This window comes from Phyllostomus discolor, chromosome 3, assembly GCF_004126475.2.
Source record: "Phyllostomus discolor isolate MPI-MPIP mPhyDis1 chromosome 3, mPhyDis1.pri.v3, whole genome shotgun sequence".
Taxonomy (NCBI): domain Eukaryota; kingdom Metazoa; phylum Chordata; class Mammalia; order Chiroptera; family Phyllostomidae; genus Phyllostomus; species Phyllostomus discolor.
This window is the reverse complement of record NC_040905.2, coordinates 114737097-114758719: the sequence shown is the minus strand read 5'-3', so window position 1 is coordinate 114758719 and position 21623 is coordinate 114737097. Positions and strand designations below refer to the sequence as shown.

The window sequence follows — 21623 nt, the reverse complement described above, 5'->3', positions numbered from 1 at the left end:
ACTCATGAAAGGTGGTGCTGGGCACAGCAGGAGATGGGGGGTTGGGGGGACATTGAGTTGAGCCTTTTGGCTGAAGGCCTGGAATTGCTGGGGCCACAGAGAGCTCTGCAGAGATAGGAACCCTGCTAGGGGACCCAAAGGACTAATTTAGGGCACTTTCCCAGGGAGGGGTGTGTGTTTGGGTCTTCTGGGAAATCGAAAGTATTACAGGGTTAACTTACATCACACTGAAACTTAAAGTCAGCCACGCCTGTTCTACTTGTCGACATGTTTTTTACATGAAAATCAGAAATCAAAACAACAAAGTTGTCTAAAGAAAAATGTTGTCCAAAAGACATAATTATCAAGTGTTGTCAAGAGTGTGGAGGGATGGGAACCATCACATATTGCTGGTGGAATGTAAAAGGATATGCCACTTTGGAACCAGCTTGGTGGCTTCTTTGAAGGTGTAGGCATGAATTTGCCACACAATCCAGCAATTCTACCCCTAGGTATCCACTCAAGATAAAACCTATGAGGACACAGAGACTCACAGGAGAATGTGTATGCAGTTTTATTCACAATAGCCCCCAGCTGGAAACAATCCGAATATCCATCAACTGCTCAATGGATAAACAAGATGTGGTCCCTTACAGCAGAATGTCGCCCAGCCACATGAAAGAGCCAGGCACTGACCCTCACTGCCACATGCGTGACCCGGAGAACATTTGCTGAGTGAAAGAAGCCAGATGCAAAAGGGCAACTTCTGCGTGATTCTATTTATACGAAATGTCCAGAACAGGCAAATCCACAGAAACAGAAAGCAGATCAGCAGTTGCCAGAGCTGCGGGAGAAGGCTGGGGTGGAGCAGTCAGGAGTGACCACTAATTTTTAAATGTAAATTATACCCCAAAACAGCTGCTTTAAAAGCATTGCTGCCCATCATTAATGTTTATTTCTGAATACACCGTGCTCATTGCAGGTCCCCTTTCCTGGAGGCATCCGTAGCCTCAACAACCATCACAGGACCCTGAGGGAACTCTCAGGGTTCCTGGTGAATAGGGGGCTGTACTGTTGGGGGCCAGGAAATGGGTTCTCTGGCCCTTTTCATGAGGCATTGGAACAAGGATCAACCAAAGGGAAACTTCCATGAGTCGCCCTGAGAGAGTACGGTGACAGTTTACATGCTGCCCATGAAGTTTCCAGGAAAACGGAGTTCTCCACGAAGCAACCTGGAATGGCAGCAAACCCACCCCCCAGGGAGGCCCTGCGGGAGTCCAGCACTTCCATCTGGCCTGGTCGGGCCTTGTTAGCCTGATGTCATACTGCAGAGAGGGCAACTGTAAGGATGTCACCACAAGGGAAAGAATGCAATTCTTAGGAATCCTGACTTATGTCTCTTCCCATCGCCTTCTCTCCCCCTCCACATTTCTTTGTCCCCCCCAATGGAGTGCCCTCATTCTACGTTAGATGCCAGGTGTGCCCAGTTCAGGTTGGAGGCAGTGTCCTGTCCTTCCATCTCCAGGCTGGGTGGGGTCCCTCTGTGGAGTGTGCTGGGATTGGGGATGGTTGAACAGACTGGAGACTTGCTCCTCTTGCAAGCACAGAGCATGACCACAGGCCCTGGGTGGTGAGGCCTCACAGACAGAGCTCTAGGCAGGTGCAGTTGACCCTCTGCACAAACCCACCTATCAGTGTGGCATCAGCCAGTGTCAGGATGGCGCCAGGCGGGAGCTCCTTCCCGGTGGCAAGGTGTGAGACTTCCCTGGGGACCAGTGCACGGTCCCATATGGCTAGGCCTGCCACACTCCCCACGAAGGCCTCAGAGCCATCGAACCCACCCCCCATGCTGTCTTGCTCCTGGCCCAGCACCAGGGACCCTCCGGGAGGGATCACATAGCCCTCCCTGAAGTGGGAGCCGGTGGCGACTAGCCTTCGGTCCACATGGAGCCAGAACCTACCCAGCACGGACGTCCAGATGACACACACGTGGTGCCACTGGCCATCCAGTAGTGGCTGCAGGGGCAGCTCTCTGAAGGCTGGGTCTCCAATCACAAAGTGGATGGAGCCGGGGGCCAGGGAGTCCCGGCCATGCAGCACCAGCTTGTTGTCGTTCTCCTCGGTGGCATAGGAGAGGAGGGTGCCCAGGTGGCCTGCGGCTGTCCGGACCCAGCTGCAGACAGACAGGGCCCGCAGGCCTGAGAGGAAACCTCGGCTGAGGAAGACGACATTCTGGGTGGAGGTGTTCGGGAAGATGAGTGCAGACCCCACGTTGCAAACTAGAAACAGAGGCAGGAGAGTCAGTCAATGCACCACAAGGCCACCCAGAAACTTCCAGAAACTTCCAGAAATATCCCTCTATAGGCTTTTCCTTTGCCCCAGGTGGTTGGGCCTAAGACCCCAGCAGCTGACCTTCATTGAACTCTCCCTGTGAGGGCTGTGCCTCTTTATCTGACAGGAGGGGAGACTGAGAACCGGGGCAGTCATGTGCCCCGCTAGGGAGCAGGCCTGAGCCAACACCCTTCACCACCAGGGAGACTCTGTATGAGTTTTCTATGGCTGCTGTAACAAATCTCCATAAACTCAGTGGCTCAAAACAAGGCAGATTTAGTATCCTATCGTTCTGGAGGTAAGAAGCCCAACCAAATCTCATTGGGCTAGAATCATGGTGTTGGCTGAACTGACTCCTCCTGGAGGCACCGGGAACAAGCCCCTTCCTGCCCTTTCCAGCTTCTGGAGATGCCCACTTCCATGGCTTCAGGCCCTTCCTCCACCTGCAAAGTATATATCCCTCAGGAGCAGAGGTCATCACATCTCCTCTGACCGGACACTCCTGTTTCCCCCTTAGAAGGACCTCTGTGATGACACTGGGCCCATGCCATAATCCAGGATCATCTGCCATCTCAAGATCACATCTGTCCCCTTTGCCACATGAGGTGACATATCTACAGGATCCGAGCACCCTGACATGGATATCTCTGAGGAACATCATCCTGCTCACCAGACTTCCTGCCAGGTCTGCCTGAAAGACGTGGGGCAGGGGGCATTGGGGAGTGAGGGTGTTGGCCTCCAGGTGCTGCACCTGGTCTGAGGTTCTTATTTGCAAGCTGGGGGCAGAGCCAGAAATATGCTTTTCTAGCCCATCATCCAACTGGATCTGAGGATGGAGGGCATTCTGTGGCTGGCCCCAGCTCCTCTCTTCACCTTCGGGGCTCCTGTCATAATCCAGGATGGTTGTCCTCAACCAGTGATGACTGTGCCCCAAAGTACATCTAGCAATGTCTGCTCACAGTTCTGGTTGTCAAACCTCCAGCTCCCTACCCCTTTCCTGGCAGCCCTGGCAGTTTCCTTGTGGCCAGCTTGTTGGTCCTGTCTTATTGGTGAGGCCACCAGCATGCCCCGGATAAAAGGGAATGCTGCTTCAGATTAAGGGGCCTGAGAAGCTGCTAAACAAGACAGAGGGAGCAACCTAATTAAAGATGAAAGTTAAGGATGAACTGGCATCTTACTGGGTGGAGGCTGGGGATGCTACTGAACACCCCATAGTGCCTGGGACAGCACTCGCAACTAAAGACTGCCTGGCTCCAAATGTCAGGAGCACTTCAGTTGAAAACCCCTCACTTGGAAGATCAGAAATGTTTTTTCAAAGGCTTGTGCCCCTCCACAGGTGGGCATGAGACTCATGAGGTGCCGGCTGAGCCAGGGCCCTACAGAGGGCTCGTGCTGGCAATCTGTGGGATCCTGCCAGCCCTAACGAGGCCAATCTCCAACTTGGAATGGGCATGTATTGACCAGTGGCACCAGCCAGCACCCTGTTGTGTGTATGCATTCACTCCTAATGACTTCTTAGGGACCTACAGACTGGCTGGGACTTGGATAGCTCCTTTCTTCTGGGATGAGCTACTTGGGGCAGAAAGCCAGTGTCCTCTCCATACAGTCCCAGGGAGAAGGCTTTTCAGAGGGGATCAGAGGCTTAAGGAGGAGTAAGAGGGAAAAATGGAAGTGGATAAGGGAAGAGCAGGCCCAAGGTACTTACTCTTTGCCTGTGTCTCAGGGGGCCAACCCCACTGGCTGCCTGCAGCTGGGGGCTCCTGGGTCCCTTGGAGATGGCCAGCAAAGTCCTGAGGTTCGTCCCTGGGCTCAGGTGAAGCACTGAGTGCCTGCCTGACCCCCTGCAGCTCCAGGGATCTTGGGCTTGGCAGCCGAGGCTCAGCAGGGGCCCACACCGGGGCTGTGGTGCCAGGACAAGCCACCTGAAGCCACCCCTCAAGAGCAGCCAGCCTGGCGCCCTGGCTCTGGACAACGTGTGTCAGGTGAGCCAGTGTGTCCTGCAGGGCCCGCACGTCCAGGGCCAGGCCAGACAGGGCTTCTCTCTGTGCCTCCTGTTCCTTCCTCTCCTGAGTGTGCTGCTGGTTCCTCTCCCTGAGGGCGTAACCCAAAGCCAGCAGCCTGGAGTCCACCTTCCGGCTTCTGCGTTGTGTCTTCCGTATCCAGGTCTTCAGGTGGCCTAGGTCACTCTGCACAGTGGCCTGTGACTGGTTGACCTCCAGAGCCAAGGCCTGGCTCTCCTGGGCCAAGTTTTGGAACCGGGCATCGATGTTGTAGGACAGGTTGTAGTTGCTGGCAATGGCCTGCAGGTGTGTTAAGGTTGCCTCCTGGAACCTCCGAAACTGAAAGGGACACATAGCAGCCTTGGGGTCCAGGGCCCAGGAGGGTGCAGAACAAGCCTTCCCTGCCATGCTTCTGTGGCACCTACCAGGAGGCAGCCAATCACCACGGCCAGCCCCATCCCAGCCAAGCTCAGACAGGAGGGGGACCAGCCCTAGGTCACTTGGCTGTACTGTGTTGGGTAAGGGCTCCAGGCCCACAGCCTGGCCTCCTACTCTTTACCCCTGAGCCTCAGGGTCCTCCCTGTGAGTGGACAGACCCCAGGATGGGAGGAGTGAACCGTTTATGTGGGTCGAAGTTGGCAGTGCTGGAGGCGGGCCTGTCACAAGTACGGCGCTTGGGAACTGGCTACAGACCCACATAGGAGTGTCTTCTCCATGACAGACCCAAGACCTTATCCTGTGCCCAGTACTGCTGCCCCATTTGCTCCCTGGCCCCATCCTCCCCCCCACAGCACCTGCACAGCCTTAGCTGCTCCCCTGGGGACTTTCTATTCCTCCCGGCCTCTGACCCCCCACCCAACCCTAATGTGGTCAGAATCCCTACTTGTCTTTACAACCAGGCCCAGGAAACCTTTCTGCTGGCTTCCAGCTGTAGGTGAGAGTAACATCAGCTGATAAAAGAACTACAAACTCCACGCCTGTGTCCACAGAGCCCCGATGCTCACTACTCCATTTCTGTAATGTCCTTCCTTCCTCTGTTGTCAATTAAAAAAAAATCAACATTTACCTGCTCCTCCAGTCTGCGGAGCCTCTCAAAAAACGGTTTTCTCTGCCCTGTAGGGCCAGCTTCCTGCGACAAGGCCCCATGCAGATAAATGAGCACAAAAATAAGGAAGAAAGACAGGGTCTTCCTTCCTGGGCAGCCCATTCCAAGACGGAAGAGAAGCAGGAGCTGCCACCAACTTGTAGGATGCTGCTGCCTGCTTCGTGCTCTTGCCTCAACCTATGCTCCCTCCAGCTCTCAGTGGAGATTTTCTTCGACTCTGGCATGGAGTTGGGTATTTCCTGTCAGTCAATGAAATGCATCTGTTTTCCAGCCCACGGGCTCTGGAGATTTGGAGGTTCCCAAGGAGACAAGCTTACAACAGATGCAGTGTCTTTGGAAAATAATTCCATGGGGTAGAAACCCTGTTCTTGCTGGCTCTGAGGTGGACAGTGGTGATCGCTTTAGCAGGAGCTCATGGACTCATGTTCCCACCAAAAGGAAATTAAAGCAAGACAGGGAACCTGGCTGGGGCCAGGGAGTCCTTGGATACAAGTCTGCTGTGGGGCCCACTGTCCCACCATGAACATCCTGTGAGGACATCTCTCCCTTAAGTAAGAGAAAGGACATGGGATTGGAAGCCACCCTAATTTATTTGGGAACAGGCTGAATGGTGACTCCCCACCCCAAAAACATAGGTCCAAGTCTTAACCCCTGTACTTATGAACAGGACCTTATTTGGAAAAGGGTCTTTGCAGCTGTACAGTGGTCCCCCTTATCCATGGCTCTGTTTAGTCTCTCTTGCTTAATATGAAATCTCAGGCAACGATCACCAGACACTTGGAAGCTTCTGACAGGAGTGACGGAAATCTGCCCAAACACAACAGGAGCCCAGGAGACAATGCAGAGGGCCAGGGGAAAGCTCAAAAAGGTTCCAATCGATACCCTCAGAAAACCAAAGAAAGCCTTGTGTTCACAAGGCAAGAAATGGATGCTACAAAAAATGGAATGATCAAAAAGGGAGAGGTTGCTCTTGAAAAAAAAAAAAAAACTATGGTTTCCCCCTCAACAAACAGCTGAAAGGCAAAGTTAAAGCAACTGCCCAGAAAGTAGGGCAAAGAGACAAAGAGATGGAAAAGAAGAGGAAAAACATAACACTTGAGATCAATCCAACAAAAATAAACCGCAGGAGTGAAACTAAAGAAAACAGGTGGAAGGAATTGTTAGGAAGACTATCCAGGAAGGTGTCGTAGACAAGGGCATCCGTTATTTCCAAGACCACGTGCCGAAGAGCACTGGGTCAAGGAAATAGCGGCTGACCCCAAGGCTCCTTTCATCAAGTGCCAGAACACCTCTGCTGAGGAGATCTCAAAAGTGTCCAGAGAGAAAACCTGGTCACTTTGGAAGGGTTGAGACTCTCCCCAGAGAACTGTTGGCCATCTCAGCAGCAGTGCTGGCTGGTAAAGGCAGAGGAGTAAACCTTAACATTTCTGAGTGAAAATGGTTTTCATTTAGAATTGTGCAACAGGCTCAAATGTAAATTGACCTGAAGCAAAGAATAAAGGCATTTTTCAGATATGTAAAGGCTTAAGAAATTGATTTTCTGTGCACTGTTTTGTGAGAAGTTATTGAATCAACAGAAAAATAGGGGAATAAAAGATGATTGCAGTAGCTGTAGGAGGAGGTGGAGAGTGAGGGGTTTCACCCAGAAGTGGACGGGGAGGAATTCCCAGAGTCCCAGGAAGGCATCATCCTCGACTCCTCACTCCCTCACACCCCACATCCAATCCATCAGTTCTACTCCACAGAAACATCCCAGCTCAACCAGTTTTCACCACCTGGCCCACACCTGTCTTTACAACAGCCACCCAGCTGGGCTCCCTGCCTCCGCGGTTGCCCCCTACCGTCCATTCTCCCAACTGCACCCAGTGTGGACGTTTTAAAATGAGCATGTCCTTAGTTACTCATTTTCTTACTCCTCCTAATTTTCCGTATCAGTATTTGCCATTTGACGTATTGCTCAGGTACACCAGTTCCCTCCCTGCTGTGTGAGAAGGGACTTCATCTGCTTCATCCTTTTTCCTGGAAGAATGCTTGCTGCTCGCAGCAGGCATTTAATTAACAATGTTGAATGAATAAAACGTTTCCCAGATTTCTCCACGAGGACCATCTAGTCTAAAATGTCACCTCTCTGTGAGGTCTTCCCAGATCACTCCCCGATGCCGCCCATAGGAGCTTCTGCCAAGAAGGTACCATATCTAGATGGGCCGTGCATTACGGCAGCCACTGGCTATAGGTGGCTATCGAGCTCTTGAAAAATTGCTGGTGCGACGAAGGAACCGACTTGTGCATTTTATTTGAATTCAGCTGACTTCCACAGCCACCTGTGGCCGGTGGTCACATGCTGAACGTGCAGCTACTATTCCAGGACCCTGTCTCATTTACACCGCTACATTCACGAATCCCTGCAACCGTTCCCGTTGTTATTGCTTCCTTGTCTACAGTGCGTTTTCCTATAAGGGTCGTGGCTCCTGGAGAGCAGACCCTTGCCTCCAGGATGGCGATGCTGGATGGGGAGCGAGGCTGGACACATGGTCGGTGCTCAAGCAGGAATTGTGGAGGCGCGCACCGTGGCGCCCAAGAGAGAACTGGATCTCCGGAGCTGACGGAGGGCTGGAGATCACGCCAGAAAACTCGCACACGAAGGTACAAGAAAAGCCGCCCAGCCGCTAGCTGAGAAGCCTGACGATTTAAACCAATTTGGGGAGCGCAGCTCCGCCCACAGAGACCACGCCCCCACTGGCCTTAGTCCCCGTTCCGCGCAGGCTCCGTCGGCGACAGGCGCAGGCGCAGATGCGGCCGTTCGCTCAGTGCCTCTTCCGGCTCACTGGCTTCTCACCAAGATCTGTCGGGATTGGTCAGTGGGGCCCACGGCTCAAAGAAAGTCAGCGGCAACTCTGTCTGGACCCGGGAGCTCGTGCTCCGCGGCCGCACGCTGTGAGCCGGGTGTGGAGCTGAGCCTTGGCGGCCACAGGGAATTGGCGGCGGGTTCACAGCGACGGAGCGGGGTCCTGGCGGGCTTGCGGCCACTCCCAGGACGGAGAGGTTGCGCACCTCGCCGAGACCCCAGCCTTTCCCGCGGGCGCCGTCCTGCAGTCCCGAGACCCCCTCCCATCTCCCGGGGTCCCGTCCTATCACGCCACGAGGTGGGCTTCGTGCGCACGTTTAGTAAGGGCGTGGGACGGACCGATCGCTGTCCTGTTAGCTGGCATGCACACCCCGTAGACCAGGCAGGGTCGGGAGCCACCCGGCTCTTGAGAACACTCTTGGGTCCCTAATACGGCCTTATCAAGAGGCTGGGTGCACTGGTGACAAACTGGTGCCTACTTAATGTTACTTAGTCCTGCAGAGGCGCCTGACCCGAGATAAATACTACCTATAGATGATTGCGGTTTGGGGGGAGGGAGGGAATTTGGTAAGGTGAATCACAGATGGATGGTGCACCGGGGAATTGGAAGTGTATGGCCGGGTGCTTCTAGACCATGGTCTCCCAGCCTCTGCACTGTTGACATTTGGTTTGGATAATGGATAATCTTCTGTTGCGGGGGCTGTCTTGAGCATGTGGAAGGTTTACCAGCATCCCTGACCCATACTGTCTTTAGCTGTGACAACTAAAGATGTTTCAGGTTACAGGCATGTGTCCCTGGACAGGTTGCCACCCTACTGTAGAGGGTGTCATAGAGGGCCTCAGGTCCTAAAAAGGACCTTACACTGTTTCTTGGTGGAAACAGTGTAAGATGTGGGAGGGGAAGGATACTGCTGGGTGACAGCAGGCAAGGGCCGGTGGGGGGGTTTCTGAGAGGACACGAAAAATGCTTCCCTATCCAAGACTGGGTTCCATGTGGACATCCACTGCTCCACGCACTTCTCAGGCCCTTTCCCGTGAACAGGATGGATCCAGGGCTCTCTTCAGTTCGACTCACCGTCCGGGAGGCTGTTCACACCCTTTCATCTTCTGAGAATGGTGGCTACATCTTCTCCACCCTGCGGTCCCTGAAGCGATATCTTGGAGGAACGGAGAGCCCAGCCCTCCCTGAGGAGCGGGAAGAGTTTGCCAGGCTCCACTTTTCTGCCATTCTCCGATGTCTTGTTGGCAAGCTGAGCCCTCACTGGCTGGAGCTGCTGCCCAATGGCCAGTTGGAGGAGTTGTGGGCCAGCTTCTTCCTGGAGGGCCCCGCTGACCAAGCCTTCCTGGTGCTGATGGAGGCTCTTGAGGGCGCTGCTGGGTGAGTGGGGCTCGGTCTGAACATGGGGTTGCTTGTCACATCCAAAGCATAGGCATGGCCTAAGAGATTGTGAACCAATGGCAGGGCACCTGAAAAGTAAAAGCAGTTTGTGTTAATCTTTGAAATGGGAGGGCCCTTGCTCTCTGTCCTGCCCCTGATGTGTGGGCAGGCGAAGGGAGGAAGTAGGAGTGTTTGAGTCCCTGTGGCTGAGGCAGTGGGTTAGCTCCAGATGGAGGTGACACAGGTGGAAGTTCATCACCATCCTCTTGGCGCTCTCCTTGACCCTGTGGCTCCCAGCTCTGCAGTGAGGCGTCCAGACACCACAGCAAGGGACCCCTCACTTGGAGGGGTTCCCAGATTCCATATCAGAGCATAGCACAGTCCTTGTGGGGACGCCTTGTCGTGGGAAAGCAGGGTTTTCAGCCATTGCTGAAAAAAGCGAGCACCATGTGAAGAGGTGGCGCCAGAAGAGGGTGGTGGTGTCCAGCGTGGTTCCAGGGCAGGAGGCTGCCCGGGGCTCAGCAGGTACTGGTGTTCCACTTCGTAGTGAGATTTAAGTACCCTTTCTTTCAATGTATATGGGGGGTGAAAGGGCCAATTAAGTTGTTGAGATTAAGTTATTTTATTAAAGATTTATTTATTTTTAGAGAGGGGAAGGGACCCTTTGGTTCGCAGGCCAGCACTCAATCCACTGAGCACACCAGCCAGGGCAGGTTACTTGTTTAACAACGATGTTACAACACCTTTGGCTAAGGATGCTAAGGATGGAGGGGTTGGGGCTCTGCCCATCACACCTGCTCTTGGTTCAGTCCCAGTTTCCGTCTGATGAAGATGGCGCGGCTGCTGGCCCAGTTCCTGAGCGAGGGCAGGATGGCTGCTGTCCTGGAGGGGCAGTGTCGGCAGTGCCAGCAGACGGACCTGGCCTTTCCTCTGCTCCAGGAGACACTCCTAATCAAGGTGGTGGGCTTGCCCGACCGCCTGGGCAACTGTCTGCAACATGAGAACCTGGCTGAGTTCTTCCCTCAGAACTACTTTCCTCTGCTTGGGGAGGAGGCCATGCGGGTGCTGCAGGCGGTCGTGGACTCTCTACGAGGTGAGGGCCCCTCCAAGTGTCCTCTTCCAATCATTTCTTCAGGCTGCCATCCCCTCCTTCCCTCCCTGGCCTTAGTGTGTTTTGCAGTCTCTGGAGGGTGCCCTTGGTAGGTCAGAAGTTGTCTCCCATTTGGGTGGTATTTGACTGAAACGATAGTTTCACTCACTTCTCTGCTATTGACCTTGGAGATGGAGCTGACTCTTGATTCTTCAGTTCTTGGGTGGATACCGGCGAAGTCAGCCAGGTGGCGCTGCTCACTGCTGGGCCCTTATTCAGTATCAGCGGATGTCCCCAGTCTGAAAAGCGGAATTCTTAGTGTGACGAGGTTCATCTCACTTGGCTGTTGGCAAGAGGATGCTTGTCCTTGTTGGCTTGGGTCTGTCTCAGTGTCTTTGTTACTGGTCATTTGGGTGCCTGGAGGGGCGCTGTGGGAGTGGCTTCTTGCTCACCCTCTCATCACACAGTCTGAACTGTCAGTCGTGGGGGCAAGTGTCTTGCCTGGGAGTGTTCAGTGCTCCCGCAGCTGAAGTTGTGAAGCTCGTGCCAAGTTGGGCGCTGCTCAGGCCCTTCCCACCTGCTGTTTTGTGGGGTCCCGGGACCCTCCGCAAGGGAGCCACTGTCACTGTCTAGGGGGAGAGACCCATAGCAAGGTGAGGCGCCTGCATTTATCTCGCCAGGGCTTCCAGCCCCACCCGCTGCTTTTTGCTGGGTGATGCCGCTAGGTTGTTCCGCAGGCATCTAGCGCGCATGGAGTCTGCCTCACTGTGCGGTGGCTGGCTGGCTCCCCTTCTTCAGACTGCAGACGCCACATTCCATCATTCCCAGTGTGCACGGGTCCTGTCTGCGTCCCAGTCGGCTCCTTCACTCTGCTCTGCTGCTGGCGCGAGTACCCTCTCCTTGCTCCTCTGTCCTCCTTCCCTCCCTTCCTCCCTGCGGGTGGCTCAGAGCCCCACCTCCTACGAGTAGCTGACCGTCTTGGCCAGACCCCTCTCGGAGCTCTTCTCCGGGCACTATCATACTTATTCCTACTTCAGGGGATCATTATGACAATTAAGTGGGTGAACATGTGTAACACCTTTTTTACACACTCATATATATGTGTGAAAATATGTGTATTCTTGTATATAGTTTTGGGTGAGGGTTTAATATATATGCATATATGTGTGTGTGTGTATACATACACATATGTGTTTTATTGATTTTGAGAGACAGGCAGACAGACATCAGTGTGAGAGAGAAACATCGATTGGTTGCCACCTGTATGTGCCTTGACTTGGGGATCGAGCTTGCGTCCTTTTGGTGTGTGGGACGGCACTACAGCCAGCTGAGCCACACGGGCAGGGCTATGAGTAAACAGTTGTTGTTGGCTCTTCTGGTTAGAAACGATCCTATTAAGATTATGGTTCAATTAGATTGAATAAGTTGGCATTTGTACTACTGGGAGTCCACCTGCCCAGGAATGAGGTTTGTCCCCGCTCGTCTGAGGTTCTTTGACAGTCTCAACACTGCCCTCCTTTAACATCTTGGTTTCCTTCCTGTCCCAGGCGGCTCGGACTGTTCTGTCTCCTTCGTGTCTCAGGTTCTCGGGAAAGCCTGTGTCTACGGGAGGCAGAGTGAGTGTCTCCTGTCTGGGGAGGAGCCACAGCATGTCCTGGCCTTCTCCCTGCCCTCCCAGTGGCTGTCCTGGGAGGAGGTGGGCAGCGTGGGTCCCTGGCAGAGGGTGGGTTGCTATGTGTCCTGAAACAGCAATGGTCCCCTTGCCCGGGCCTGGCCATGGGTGGGCTGATGTCAGCTGTCCAGGCTCCTTGGTGGGGCCTTGGCTGTGCAAGTGGTGGGCGTGTGGGCTGCAGACACTAGACGCCCCACAACCCCGAGATCCTGGGTTCAGGGCTCCCTCTGTTTGCTTTCCCTCAGAGGAGATCCTGGGTGTGCTGGTGCCCAGGCTGACGGCACTCACCCAGGGCAGCTGCCTCTGGCAACGGGTCTGCTGGCGCCTGGTGGAATGCGTGCCTGACCGGGCCTTAGAGGCTGTGCTGACAGGGCTTGTAGAGGCTGTCCCTGGGTAAGAAGCAAGGCATTCTTTTGCTGCAAGAAGGTAGGCAGTGGGGATCCAGATGACATTTTTCCTGCCATCCCTTTATATGTAGTCAGTTTCTGGCCCTTCACAGGAAAGGCTGGCCACCCCTGCTCTAGGCGAAGTACTTAATCTTGGATGTAGTCAGAGAAGGGAAGTGATGTCCTTTTGCATTGAGGTGCTGGGCTCTCCCTGGTCTCCACGTTTATCGGGAAGAGGAAGGATCAGGACCCACTCAGAGCTGAAACGCTCACCCGGGCTCCTCATGGTTAGTGCGGAGCCCTGGATCCAGTCTGATATGTTGAGATTCCCTCTCCCCTCAACTGTGCCTCCCAGGCCTGAAGTTCTCTCTCGACTACTGGGGAACCTGGTGATGAAGAGTAAGAAGGCCCAGTTTGTGATGACCCAAAAGCTTCTGTTCCTGCAGTACAGATACACGGTGAGAGTGCCAGCAAGGGTGTGGGCCCAGAGCTGCCTCAGGTCCCAGAGAAATGACTGTAGCTAGTGTAGCTGCAGCAGTATTCAGTTGCCCGGGAAATATCACTGTCCTTCAGCCAGACCTGTTCCCGCAGCAGGGCTCCTGGGCAGACAGCCCTTGGCCTGCTTCCTGCCCTGGCCAGGCAGGTGGGCAGCATCTGCCCAGCGGACAGTGAAGAGATGCCTGGCTTCTCTTGCAGACGCCTATGCTGCAGAGCCTGCTGGGGTACCTGGCCCTGGACAGCCAACGGCGCCCGCTCCTTGTAAAGGTTAGTCCTACCTGGCCCTCAGTCCCTGCAGTGTCCCAGAACCACCTTCTGGTGGGAGCGCCTTCCTGCCTGGGATGCAGGGAGGTGGGTGGGGCGGTCTGAGCAGGCCAGGGCTATGTTGCCCACCAGGTCCTAAAGGAGCTCCTGGAGATGTGGGGTAGCAGCAGCGCCATCCGCCACACCCCCCTGCCACAGCAGCACTACGTCAGCAAGGCCATCCTCATCTGCCTGATGCACCTGAGGGACACGGAACTCCAGGACAGCCGAGACGGTGAGCAGGTGGTGCGGGCACCCCGACCTCAGCCCCCACTCGCGTGCTCAGTGTGCGTATGTCGGTGCTTCCAGAGTTGCTGGCCAGTCTAATGGCAGGAGTGCGGTGCCACCTGGACAGCAATCTGCCTGCTGTGCGCCGCCTGGGCATGGTTGTGGCTGAGGTGGTTAGTGCCCGGATCCACCCTGAAGGCCCTGCCCTAAAGTTCCAGGTGAGCAAGAGCTGTGCCCACGTGGTCTCCCCTAGCTGCTGTCTCTCTGGCCCTGATGTCACCTCACCTTCCTGGGTCTGTGGTCATGGAGCATCTCTCTGCTGGTGTTGAGTTGGCCTCGGCAGCCCTGCTGAGGGTTCATGGCTCAGAGGGGAGTGGAGGCGGAGCCCCTCAGCTATGCTCAAGCAGGTCCCCCAAGTGTGTCCCTGGATGTTTAACTCTTAGACCAGGCTAGGGATCCCCTCCTCACCATCTTCGGTGCCCTCTGGGATGTCCTTGGGGGCATTGCTACGTTTGCTGTAACCCAGGGGATTCTCAGACCCCTCAGGAGGGGTGGGGCCCTTCAGCACACCCAGCACTGCCTTCTGCCAAGGTAGAGGCCTAGAAAGTTGCTCTCGAAAGGCTTTGGCTGTCAGAGGCTGGAGGTGTACAGACTGGGGCTGCCGTGGGAAGGCCCTGAGGGGCCCTGGCTCCGATGTCCCTGCTGTCACGCCCCAGCTGACCCCAGGTCTTTCGGGTTGCAGTATGAAGAGGATGAACTGAGCTGCGAGATGCGGGCCTTGGCCACCCCCCAACCTGCTGCTGACAGCCCCTTGGAGGCAGGGTGAGGTGTCCCCACCCTGAGCTCTGGGCATGGTTAGCCAGGTGGGGGCGTTTCCTGCATGCGTGTTAGATTCTCTCTCGCCATCCTGGACTTGTGTTGCTGAGACAGAAGCTAAGAAGACGAGGGTAGGGGTGGATGGAGCGTTCCCTTGGGAAGCATATGTTTGGGACCAGAACCTTGTGAGGGTTTCCTGAAGGGCTCCTCCTTGTTTCCCAAAAGCCCGTCTGTTGCTGCAGTTGCTGCAGAGACCCCTGACAAACAGACTCTAGACAGCGGCGTCCCCCCGGTCCGGCCAGAGGGCTCTGACTCTGAGCTTGACAGGTAGGGCGGAGGTCTTGGGTGGGAGGGCACTGAGGCCCCGGGCAGTCCTGCACGGCAGGTGTCAGAGCCCCTGAGTGAACTCAAAGGCGATGGTCAGCCTACAGCACCGCGCTGGCCCCGAGCTCTCTCCAGTCTTTCTTCCAACATGAAAGCCAACACACAGGGCTCAGCTGCAGTGCAGCCTCAGCCTGTCAGCCGTTCCTGAAGCTTCAGGGACTGGGAGGTGAATTTTGGTGACTCAGGAGCTTGTCCTGGTTGTAGAGGGTGTGCGACCTCGCTCTCAGGAGCCCCCTCCCTGCCTGTTGTCTGCTCCTGGGTGACCAGCAGGCTCCTCATGTCTGTGTTCCACAGCGATGATGAGTTTGTCCCCTACGACATGTCGGGGGACCAAGAGCTGAAGAGCAGCAAGGCACCCAAATATGTCCGGGACTGCATTGAAGGTGAGCCTCTGCACGCAGCCGGGACAGCTGCTGAGCGCCCTATCGTGAGGCCTCAGCCCTGAGCACAGCCCCGCCCCGGGGCAGCTGGGCTGTGGGACTCATTCATATTCTGGGGGTTCACTTGCCTTCTGCTCAGGGCCCAGACCCTGGCTGCCAGCTCTGCTGTGGTCAAGGTCAGGGCCTAGGATTGACGGAGGCCTGTCTGGCTTCTCTGCAGCCCTGACAACGTCAGAGGACTGGGAGTACTGGGAGGCGGCCCTGCGGGCCCTGGAGGGGCTGGTCTTCAGGAGTCGGGCTGCCACTCGGGAGGTGAGCAGGTAGAGGGGCTGGGCTGCCTGGGTCACGGGAGGTGGGCAATGTCCTGGGAGGAACGTCGGGCCTGAAGGAGCCTGGTCTGGCTCATGTATGCTGTGGTGGCTCTGTGTCCCCTTAGGAGGCCTGTATTTGAGGTCTGCTGGAGTCCCGGGCTCTCTGACGTGTGTCCCTTCCATTGTAAAGAAACCCAAGGATGGCGGGGGGCCTGGGGCAGGGCTGGGGGCTGAAGGCACCCTGACCACTGTGTGCAGGTGAGCGTGGAGCTGGCCAAGGTTCTCTTGCACCTGGAGGAGAAGACGAGTGTGGCGGGATTCGAGGGGCTGCGCCAGAGAGCCCTAGTGGCTGTCATAGTCACAGACCCAGCCCGGGTAAGTCCTGGTGGCTCTGGGATGCCAAGGTCAAAACCCTCGGTTTGTGTCTGTGTTGGGCCCTACCTGCAGGGTTGTGACCCATCGACCTTTTATCTGCCTGGCTTAGGTGGCGGAGTATCTGACCTCACAGTTCTACGCTCTCAACTACAGCCTTAGGCAGCGCATGGACATCCTGGACGTGAGTGACCTGGGGTCCTTGTCCCGTGCGTGAAGCCCAGTCTGCCCCAGTGGGGAAGGGGCCAGGCCTGGCACAAAGCCAGGGAGCAGATGTTTGCTAAAATCTATGTGGGCAGGACCAGAGGCCTCCTGAATACCTTGTCATTGGGACCAACATCTGTCCGGTAAAAGGAAAGGGAATTCTGACACCTGCGACGATGTGGATGAGTGTGGAGAATGTTATGCTTAGTGAAGTGAGCCAGACACAGAAAGACAAGTACCGTGTGATCCCACTTACATGAGGCCCCTAGAGGGGCTGCACTGTTAGAGGCAGAGTAGGATGGTGGTGCCACGGGCTGGGGCAGAGGGTTGCTTGGGGAAGCTGAAGGTGTCCCGGAGATGGCGGTGGTGATGGCTGCACAGCAGTGTGCATGTGCTTAACGTCACTGAGCTGTGCACCTAACAGTGTTTAAGATGGTGCAATGTTAGGTGTGTTCTACTAGATTAAAGCAAAGACCAAGAGAACACAGAAAAAATTCACCATTTTAGTGGTTGTGACTCAGTGGCGTGTGACACATTTACGATGTTATGTGACTGTCACATCTGTCTACTGTCAGAAGATCTTGCAGCACCCTGAGAAGACAGCCCGCGAGCACTCACTCCCCTCCCCAAGCTCCTGAACCACCAGTCCACCCTTGTTCTCTGGATTTGCCTGTCAGGGAGCTTCCCATAAGGGATGTCATACTTGCGGCCACCTAGGTCCAGCTCCTTTTACTTGTACGTTTTCAGGCACATGCACGTGCAGCCTGCATGAACTTTCCCTATGAGGCAGGGGGTAGGGTCGGATGAGCTTTGGGAAGAGCAGTGGCCCAGGCAAGGGGAGGGAGGTGCTGGCTGGTCACCAGGAAGCATGCCCACCTTTCCCTCTTGTTCCTCCACCAAACGAAGCAACACTGAGATGCTTGGAACCTACCTTGTGGTTCCCTGAACCTCCCTCTCGAAGACAGCAAGAGCTACTGGTGCGGAGGGGACACTCAGTTTACCTTAAACTAGAGAATGTTATCATTTCCCAGATTGACGGTGGCTGCCCTGGGCCTTTATCTCCTCCAGGTCCTGACTCTGGCAGCCCAGGAGCTGTCTCGGCCTGGGCGCCTCGGACAGGCCCCGCAGTGTGGCTCCCTGGGCCCCACCTGCCAGCCCGGCTCTGCCGTGGCTCCCACCTGGCGCGCAGTGGTGGATGAGAGGGTCAGAAGGAAGACCCGGCGCTTCTCGAAGGTCAGCCAGGACTGGTCAGGTCCTCCTGGGTGGGGACTCGGGCAGGCTGGCTGCACGGGCGGCTGTCTCCAGGCCCTGTCGGTGTGGAGGGGGCAGCTCCAGTGCTGGAGTTCTGTGAAGGCAGAGTTTCTGGTGCAAACTCACTGGCATGATGTGCTGTAGGGCATCCACGTGAACTGGTTCTAAGAAATGAATGCAGAATTGGTGTGGAAAAAAAAGCCCCAAGAATTGTCATCAACAGCAGATGACCCGGTGTGGGCTGTGTTGTCAGGGGTCCTGCCTAGGCTAGGACTGACCTTGCCCCCAGGGACCTTTGACCATGTCTGGAGACATTCTTGGTTGTCACAGGGATGGGTGCTACTGGCACCCAGCCGGTGGGGTCCGGGGAGCTGCTTATCCTCCCACGGCGCCCAGGCCGGCCCTCCGTGAGAATGTCCTTCACGGGGAGGGAAGCTGTGCTCCGGCCCGGCATGGCACCCCATGAGCTCTGTGCGTTTGGCAGGGCTCTCCCAGGCAGGCACCGGCTGGCAGCCCCAACGAATTCAACTCAGTGGCTGGCTACTTCTTCTTCCCCCTCATTCAGGGTTTTGACAGGTGAGTGGGAAGCCTGCGCTTTGGGGAACACGAGCCCTGGATGCCTCCGAGGGCAGGAGGCTTCCCCGGGTGGGGTCTGAACGGGGGCTTTGGGCGGCAGGAGGATGATGACTTCAGCCGTGGTTGTTCACGGCTGAGATTACGTGATGGGGTGAGGGCATTAAGTGTCACGTTTTCTGTCACAGATGTCAGGTTTGTGGTGGGGCCAGAGTCTGGCTGTGGTGCCTCGACACTGCTGGTGCTCTGCCCACCCCTCCTCTGTCATTGCCTTTGTGTCCGGCCCTACCCTGAGTGGGCTAGTGACATCCCCTCGCCCCCCACCACATGGGATGGGATGCCCTGGTGATGGTGGGGAGGGCCAGGGACTGGAGCCCTTCCCTTCAGAGGCAGGGCAGGGGGCTGCTGCCTTTGCTGGGTGTGGCCCTGCAGGGGGCAGCGTTGCTTCCCTCAAGTGCCACGGCCCCTCCTTCTGACCCAGGCTCTGGTTTGTGCCAGGCAGCCTTGCAGAGTGGGTGCCTTTCCAACACCTCCTTAGGGCTCTGGGTGCCACACGGGGATGGGCACTGAGGAGCAGCATCTGGGGGCAGGGATGCCCGTTGGTGGCCCAGGAGTTGGCCGAGTGCCAGATCTGCACTGTTTGCTTGATCCTGTTTTGTAGGCCGCTGGTGACCTTTGACCTTTTGGGAGATGACCAATTGGTTCTTGGAAGACTGGCCCACACCTTAGGGGTTCTGATGTACCTGGCTGTGAATACCACGGTGAGCTGGCAGATGGCTGCTGACGGCCGCCACTTTGCATGGAGTGTCCACCTGTGGTTTGTCCTGCCTGTAGTCCTCACCTTTGGTCCTGGGGACAGGAGTGTTTGGACCTGAGGAAAATGTCCCAGGTGGGGACTGCTGGGTGCTGGGACTCCTGCCCACTGGCCCCTGTTGTTTCAGGTGGCTGTGTCAATGGGCAAGGCTCTGCTGGAGTTCGTGTGGGCCCTTCGCCTCCACGGTGACACGTGAGTGGCCAGTGGGCTGAGGGCAGTGGTCCCGTGTGGACATAGTGTGGGGAAGGGGGATGTGAATCTTAGACAGTGGATATTGGGATGCTGTTGGTGGCTTTTCTTGGCACTAAGAAGGAAGGCCAGGCGTGCTTTTGTTGCCGCATGGCTGCCGTGCTCAGAGGAAAATCAGGTCCCCCTGGCTAGACTGTGGCTCTCCGAGGCTCAGCCCACCACCTTGCCCAGCAGCTACGTGCGCCGGGGCTTGCTGTTCGCCGTCTCCTCCGTTCTGCTCAGCGTTCCAGCTGAGCGGCTGTTGGCAGACCTGCCCGACGAGCTGCTGGAGGCCCGGTCTTGGTTGGCAGGTAAGGATGCAGCCTCAGGCCGCGGCAGCGAGGCGGGTGGGAGGCTGCTGCAGCTGAGGGTTCTAGTGGCCGTCAGGGGCATGGGACATCGTGGAGATTCCTAGAGCTGGGCGGGTCCTGGCCCACGGCCCAGTGTGAGTGTTGTGTCCCTCCTTGTCTGCACACTAAGTGTCCCCCAGTGTGGGGATGGGAACATGGCTGTTGTTGGGGTCACTTTGGGGAGTCCCACGGAGGGACCTGAGAGAAGGTGCCCTGCTGTGGGAGATGGCATCTGTATTCATTCTGGAAAATTCCAACTCTTCAGAAAGGTTACAAGACGCATAAAGTGAGCACTCTGTACGCTCGCCGGATTCCCTGTTCGCACTTTGCCATGTGTTGTCTCCGTATCCCTCACCTACGTGTTCTTTTTAGAGCGTCTGCTGTGAGCAGTGCAGCCTCCACCCGTAGCCTGCAGAGCCAGCACGCCCACTGCTCCCCTGGGCTCACAGCTGGGACTGGGCCGTTTCATCTGTGGCCACGCTGGAAGGCCCAGGGGTGCAATAACAGCCTTTTCTTTCTCTCTGCCGGATCCCGGATCCCACCAAGGACCTGTCCTGTGTCCCCAGCTCCTCCAGTCCACTTGTCCCCCGTGTCTTTTGTCCTGCTGGTCGGTGTGTGGGTTTCTCTGATTCCGTCTAATGTTACATGTGTCAGGATGGTTCTAGGCGATGCTGGTCTTTCTCAAGGTTGCAGGCACGAGGCATCCAGCCTCCCTCGTCCCAGGATGAGCTCCATTGTTCTGGGCTGCTTCCCTGGGGTGAACGCCGCAGCCCTGGAGTGACTCTTTGGAGGGACGCGTGTTCACTCCTCTCAGGGGCGTTGCTGGGGTTCCTGGTGGAAGGGAGCATCGCCCTTGTGCAGGGACGTGGTCAAGGGCCCTTTGCTGGCCACTAAGGTGTTTCTCTCACCAGGGACCTTAGCAAGAGGGTGATGGGCCCACAGGCCTGAAGCCCAGGATACCCGGCCGTGCCAGGTCCCTGTGGGGGCTCCTTCAGAGAGACTTCAGGGGAACAGAACTTGAGAGGGCTGGCTCACTCAGCACTGTGTAATGCCGCCTGGGTTCTGTTTTCATTTTCGTCTTTGGCAGATGAGGCCGAGAAGGACCCAGATGAGGACTGCAGGGTGCTAGCTGTGAAGGCCCTGCTGCTTCTGGAGAAACTCAAAGACAAGCTCCTTCCACTGCCTTCTCCTTAGTCCCTGGCTACCGTTCCTGCTGGAGGAAGGGAAAGCGGGAGGGCCAAGCCCAAGGCCTGAGGAGCCAGGCCGACCCACAGGCTTGTGGTGCAGCTACCTGCGGGGAGGGCCACGCACCCAGTACTGAGCGAGCGAGCAGGAAGGCACGCTATACTGCTGCCCATAGCGCAGGAAGTCTGAGTGCTCAGCCGAGGGCCTCTGGGTGCTGCCCCCAACAACAGGGCACCCTGAACACTGGGGTGGGGGTTCCGAGGAGGGACTCAGGACAGGCTCTGTGGGCAGCTGTGTGGGGGAGGGGAGGGCGCTGCTGCTCAGGGCCCGGATGTGCCCCAGTGGGAGCTGCCAAGACGGGCAGAGCAGCGGGCTGCCGGGCCCCTGTGGGCCTAGCGTTGTGTCCTCAACCCCTTTCCTCACCTAAGGCAATGTTACAAACAAAGAACACAGTAAGAATAAAAAGGAGCTGCAGGTGCTCAAACCCATGCTTTATGGTTCTCACTGCTCAGGCAGGGGCCTCAGTGCCTAGACAGGCCCTCCAGAGGGGAGACACGAAAACATGGGCAGGACAGGGCAGGAAAGGGACACAGGCCTCTGAGGAAATAAAATTTATTAGAGTTTCAGCAGCTGTTGGGTGGCACCCAAGGTCACCCGTCCTCACTATACATTGGTGCCAGCTCCTCCCTCATACTGGGAGCCATGACAGAAAGGGCACAGGCTGCCTCATGGAGAGAACCACCCACCGGCCACTCTGGTATCCCCTCAGGAATGGCCCTGTGGTCAGGAATGAAAATCCTGCTGAAAAATGTCAGCAACCTACTTGGGTGCTGGGATGAGGCAGTGAGTATACTAATATCCTCAGTTTGTGGAGTTCTAGAAACTCAGGCTTTGCAGTCTGTACGTGGAGAAAGGCGTGGGAAAAATGAGCCAACTCTCT

At 56.3% G+C, this 21623-nt stretch overlaps 2 protein-coding genes across 2 annotated transcripts; one reads left to right on the top strand and one right to left on the bottom strand.

The window, feature by feature from the left end:
* Positions 1-536: 536 nt before the first annotated feature.
* Positions 537-8070, bottom strand: PTX4 (pentraxin 4). Its single transcript, XM_028526863.2, has 3 exons — positions 5377-8070; positions 4016-4649; positions 537-2258 (listed from the first exon to the last, which is right to left on the bottom strand). Exons 1-3 carry the CDS (start codon positions 5515-5517, stop codon positions 1618-1620), a joined length of 1416 nt encoding a protein of 471 aa, XP_028382664.1. The 5' UTR covers positions 5518-8070; the 3' UTR covers positions 537-1617.
* Positions 8071-8202: 132 nt separating this feature from the next.
* On the top strand, positions 8203-21167 carry TELO2 (telomere maintenance 2). The gene is made up of 21 exons (XM_028531996.2): positions 8203-8558; positions 9303-9638; positions 10448-10731; positions 12276-12344; positions 12646-12793; positions 13142-13244; positions 13483-13551; positions 13681-13822; positions 13897-14033; positions 14558-14637; positions 14857-14958; positions 15310-15398; positions 15616-15707; positions 15965-16081; positions 16191-16262; positions 17351-17515; positions 18018-18109; positions 18768-18867; positions 19048-19112; positions 19344-19459; positions 20586-21167. Exons 2-21 carry the CDS (start codon positions 9304-9306, stop codon positions 20690-20692), a joined length of 2484 nt encoding a protein of 827 aa, XP_028387797.1. The 5' UTR covers positions 8203-8558; position 9303; the 3' UTR covers positions 20693-21167.
* Positions 21168-21623: the final 456 nt, after the last annotated feature.